Genomic DNA, 5,721 nt, shown 5'->3' on the forward strand with positions numbered 1-5,721 from the left:
GAAGTCACCTACATAGTTCCATTCTTTCGTAAAAAGTCAATTTTACAATATATATAAACTGGCATACCACGTAATTTTGCACCACTTTTCGCACAAATCGACTCCTCTTTCCTGTCATACTGAGATAAAACAATAGATGCAATCAAATCAAACATGACCTTTCATCAATTAAGGCATTACACGTATAAATCGAGAATTACCCTTGAAACGTCATATGCATGTTTACTCATAAATAAACTATTTCTGGCATATCTTATCATGACACAGTTCTATTCTAACCCCATTGACAATTTCAGACATGTCCTGCCATCTGTGAGTAAGATGTAGAACTTTTTGCATTCCGTAAGAATCGTGCCATCGCAGACTAGAATGAATCGTGAACGAATCGCAGGAATCGAGTCGCAATGTGAGATAGAATCGTTGGAATCGAATCGGGAAAAAGAATCGTGTTGCCCAACTCTACTATACTATGGCGCTGCTTCTCTTGGCGCGTGCGTCGTTTGCAACTGGCAACACAGCAATCTCCCGCGTCTGGGCGGGCATGCGTGAGCTGCCAAGATAAAAGAATTGAACAACAAAGGCTTCTACGGTCACTACCTTCACCTGCCCATGTTAGGCAAAATTTTTCTGCCTGACTCATGTAGTACTATCACCGTCAGAGGGTGGTACGGGACTACAAGTCCCACCGCCACACCTCCAAAGTGAATTGCAGTGACTCAGTCACTGCCCTGTGGAAATTTACTGCCTCACCAACACAGTTAGACCGCTATAGACCGGTGATGCTGTATTGTAACATATCACCCCGGACTCCAAGTCCATTTAAAAAAAAAAAAAAAAAAAAAAAAAAAAAAAAAAAAAAAAAAAAAAAAGGCACGTATCCCATTCTCCGTAGACATGCTGAAACCTGTTCTGTATGAACTAGAGATGGGCAAACTGAAACACGTAACTGTTTCGAAACAAATGAAACAGTACAATGAAATGCTTCGATACGCTGTTTCGAAACAGTGAAACAGTTTGTGTTTTGTAATCTAATAAACCTACATATTTTAGCATCTTGAATGTCTACTGTATAAGTATGTCCATATAAACACAAATGAGGTGCGAGAGCGCTAATCATATCAATGAAAGTCTTGGCAGTTTCTTATTTCTTGCAGCAAATGCGCTGCTTTCGTGTCGTCTGACTTTCATACTTTTCAGTTGGCTGAGGACAGCCATAGCTAAAGACAGAAGAACCACCACGAACGGAACTGGAGATGGGAGCAAACTGCAGAAACAACGGATATGCTACCGGGATTTCCACATTCCGTTAACATGGGTAATATACCCATCCTGCTAATTTCCATGCGCACAAAGGGAATCATTGTGGATAATAGGCACAGTGACTATAGACTCACAAATAACGCCAAATAATTCGAATAAATAACAAAATATAACAGAAAAAAATTGTGTCTTGCAAGGTGTTTCGAACCGTTACTATAAATTCACCATGCTTCCCAGCCCTTCCTGTTCGCTATTACACTATCAGCGATATGTCAAACAGATTGCTTGCAATTATAACTACATCAATTTTATGTATATGTCTAATAACTGTTACTCTACGCCTTTTTTTTATTAAAAATGTAGGCTTACTTGCGTTTCTTAATATTATTACTGTACATGAACAGAGAAGCGTATGTTATATAAAACTGTAATTTAACTGAATGATTTTCACATATTTGTTATTTCGAATGTGAATAATATGCGTTGTTTTATTATTTGGTTAGTGCTTATAAAGCAGATGTTACGCCATTTCGGAATAGGACAGTCAGCTAGAAACGAAACTTTATTTTCGGATATCTTAAGCTTCATGCTATTGCTTGTCAAAAAGATTTCGACACTCTTGAAAGTGCTTCATGAAGTGGTGTGTTGTGTTTCAGTACCTGTGCCGAGCCCGAATCTCGTCCGACACAGAGCGGAATGAAACATCACTGTTTCGACACAATTAGTCCGTTCTAAGCACAGGTGGACTGAAACAGCCTTACTTTGAAACAACGATACAGTTTCTGTGTCTGACTCGAGATCGAATCTGGTCCGGTTATCCGAGACAGGGGCGGAATGAAACACCACTGTTTCGAAACAGTGAACCACAGCCGTTCCGAAACACTTTACAGTTCCACGTATCGATACACTGTATCGAAACATAGAAACAGTGGCCAAGTCTAGTATGAACTTGTTCGTAGAACCAAGCTGAGTGGTTCGATAAGATTCTACAAACTCCTTACTACGTGGAATTAAGTCGAGTAGAGAATATTAGGCACATTGTGAAAGGTTGAGTAGCTTCTAGTTAAGTTCTCTGCAACGTACCGGTAACGTATGTGAAACGTTTGTTCGAGGGCAGATGTAATGAAATGACTAAAGAAGATTGGATTCCATTGTGCGAACACTTAAAAAAAATGAGCTAGAATACATACAGCAAGAAATGTTTTTCGATGAGGAAATAGACACAGTACTCATACGTTTAGACGGCGTAGTGAAAGAAACTACTGTTATTCTCGCTCTGAAGATGATGGAGAGCTGGAAGGAGTGACTGTGCTATCTGATAGCGATTAAAGTTTAGTACTTCCAGTATTTCCAGTCGATGTTTTCTGATCAGCGTGCAAATGCTTGTTCCAAGCTACGCGGCAGTTTCCTCCGTGACGTCACCCATGCTTTCAGTATCTGGCCCGCCTTGTACAAGATAGCGTGTAAGGTGTTTCCCCGTCGTCACAAAATTCTCGGAATACCATACGGCTTGTCAAGTGCTGTGACGTCTTTCTCGTGGGCTTCGCTGGTGTACCTCTTGACTAAGGGGATTCACCCTGTATATATTTTTAGGTATCGACCTGTCCGCCATAGCGTGCATATTTGAACAGGGCTATTGAAAGTACTGTAGTACAGCGTTACTATTTGAAAGAGACTATTCAACGATCGCAGCGTTATTTTTCGGTAATAGCTGCATGATCATTTCCGTAGAGAAGTTATTCTCGATTTTGTGTTACCAACTTACATTAGTCTCTCAGATGTTGGAGTACCTGAGTGACGCAGTTACGTTTCAGTCCTGGCGGTGAGGGGATCTTACCACAAGCAGTTACTGAGGCAAAGGTTACTTGTTGTTCTGCAGCAGTTTCACGTGAATTTCTTGTTCAGCAAGAGTTGCGCGCGTGTGTATGTGTGTGTGTTTCTCCGCATTAGTGTCCGCGACCTATTCTGTGAAATATGTACGCGAACGACACCATAAGAGCACTCCACGCTGCGGTAAAGGCCGGCAACTTGCAAGGTGTCGTGGAAATGCTGGCAAAAGGAGCAGACTTCGAAGCCGCAGACTCTTTCCAGGTACGACCGATCCATTTGGCTGCGGGAGAAGGTCATTTGGACATTCTTAAAGCTCTTATCGCACGGGGCTGTAATGTAAACGCAGGGGCTTGCATAATTACCCCAGTGTTTAAGAGGCTCGAGCAGGGTATGACGCCGTTACATTTTGCAGCCAGAAATTTTGACCCAAGCGTAGCACACACTTTGATCAGTGCTGGTGCTAATGTGAACGCCAAAACTAGTTCCGGTGTGTCTCCACTGCACATTGCGGCTCAGCGCGGCCATTCGTCCGTAGTGGAAGCACTAGTTTCTGCGAATGCAGACATGAATGCCATTGACGCTGGAACGTTGAATCCGTTGCACTGGGCAGTTCGCGAGGGCAATTTAGATGCTGTAAAAATTCTTATACGCAGTGGTGCTGACGTTGACGCGAAGACTTGTCTACAGACTACACCATTGCATTACGCAGCAGATCTCTGGCATGTTGAAGTAGTCAAATACCTTTTGGCAAAAGGAGCCGAAGTTAATGCAATTGATAACAGAAGGTGGACGCCGCTTCACTTTGCAGTAGATGAGGATTCCACCCAAATACTTCTCTTCAGTAAGGGACACTTGGATGCACGGGTGCATGCTTCAAAACTGAATACCACGAAAGCTCTCATTGAAAACGGAGCAGATGTAAACGCAAAGGGAAGCAAAAACGAAACCGCCCTGTACCTGGCTGCGAAGTACGGCGATCCTGTAGTCGCTAGATGCTTATTACAGAATGGTGCATATTACAATGGGAACACTTCCATGTCAGAGATTGCTGCTCTAATAAGAAACGAGAATGTAAATGCTTTATTGTGTGCTACTGAAAAGCTGTTTGAAGCTGTGAAAAAACGCAATTGTGCTGAAATTGAAAAATGTGTTCAAGAAGGGGCACCAGTCAACAGCAGAAGCATAAAGTATGAAACACCGCTTACGTATGCATCTTGGAAAGGAGATTTACCTGTTGTTAATGTTTTGCTTAAACATGGGGCTTGTGTTAATTTGAGCAACAGTAATGGTGTTACACCTCTGCATTATGCAGCAAAATTTGGGCATCATGAAATATTGTGCATTTTATTGCAGCATGGTGCAGTATACAATGCAACAACCAAAACAGGCAAAAAAACACCACTACATTTCGCCCATGAAGCTGGAAAACAAGAAGTTTCAGAGACACTAAAACTGATTGATCGTATGTTTATTAGAATGAGCAAAAAGGATGAAACAGTGCTAAAAGAGTTAACTGAATTAAAGGACATAAATTATGCTAAACTTCTTGCTGTAAAAAATTGTAAAAATATAAATCAGGAAACTCTGACACAAATAGCTTCAAAAAATGGCTATGAAGAACTTTGTAAAATGTTTTGTGATTTGTATTTGTAAAATGTTTTGTGATTTGTAACAGAGTAGAGCACTGTGCTAGTACATTACACAAAAATTTCAGTGATTGGTTTGACAAAAGTAATTAAAAGTTGTGACATGATTTTCTGAGATTTTGTACACTGTCAAAGGATATTTTAGTATACTCATTAGCAAATTAGTCATCGTCAATTATTGCACTGAACACAAAATTGCTGTATTGTGTAATGACAACCTATGTGCATTTGAAAAGTTTAAATGGTTATTTTTAATTCATTCTACTGATGGTCCACTGACAAACATTGTAATTAAATGTTGCACATCATCACTTACCAGATTGCTGTGAATATGCTTATGCGTAAGTACTCATCCTTAAGTGCCCTCTGATGTAAAGCATTTCAGAAAACTCAAAATCTGTACACATTTGAACATTTTAGTAATATTTGTGTGTTTATTTGGGAGATGATACAATCTTGTCTGTTATTTCTAGGTACATATGTTATGTTTTCTTTTACTTCATTGTTAGAAGCATGTGACAGTAATCAGTGAGTGAAATATTTGTTTGAAGACTCGCGAGTCCTATGATTTACTGAACATTGAATCAATTACTCACTCTATAAAATGGAAAATGTCTTCACAATGACCACGTAAGAATGTATGAAGTTTCATGTGTAAGATGTATTGTAAAACAATAAAAACGCATTCCTTCTGTTGAAATTAATGTATGAGGAGCTGCAAAGACATATACTGCAGTTGATTTATTTATTTATTTATTTATTTGATTAGCCATCCGTAGACATTTTGCAATGTATGGATGTTGTCAGTTTGGATACAGTGATTTTTGCAGATACATTGACACTTTTATATGCATTTACAGAGTATACAAATACAATGACATTTATCACTTAAATTACATTCAAACAATTAAATATTCACTTATTGTTTAGAAACAGTGTTCCTGAAAATATAGTTTAAGGGTTTTCTGTAACAGTACATGTTGTT

The 5,721-nt window shown here is 39.6% G+C and overlaps 1 protein-coding gene across 1 annotated transcript; it reads left to right on the forward strand.

Moving 5' to 3' along the window:
• Positions 1-3,055: 3,055 nt before the first annotated feature.
• Positions 3,056-5,413, forward strand: LOC126456800 (putative ankyrin repeat protein RF_0381). The gene has a single exon (XM_050092589.1). The coding sequence runs from the start codon at positions 3,235-3,237 to the stop codon at positions 4,741-4,743; it is 1,509 nt and encodes a 502-aa protein (XP_049948546.1). The 5' UTR covers positions 3,056-3,234; the 3' UTR covers positions 4,744-5,413.
• Positions 5,414-5,721: the final 308 nt, after the last annotated feature.

The sequence above is a fragment of the Schistocerca serialis genome, chromosome 2 (genome assembly GCF_023864345.2).
Source record: "Schistocerca serialis cubense isolate TAMUIC-IGC-003099 chromosome 2, iqSchSeri2.2, whole genome shotgun sequence".
Classification (NCBI taxonomy): domain Eukaryota; kingdom Metazoa; phylum Arthropoda; class Insecta; order Orthoptera; family Acrididae; genus Schistocerca; species Schistocerca serialis.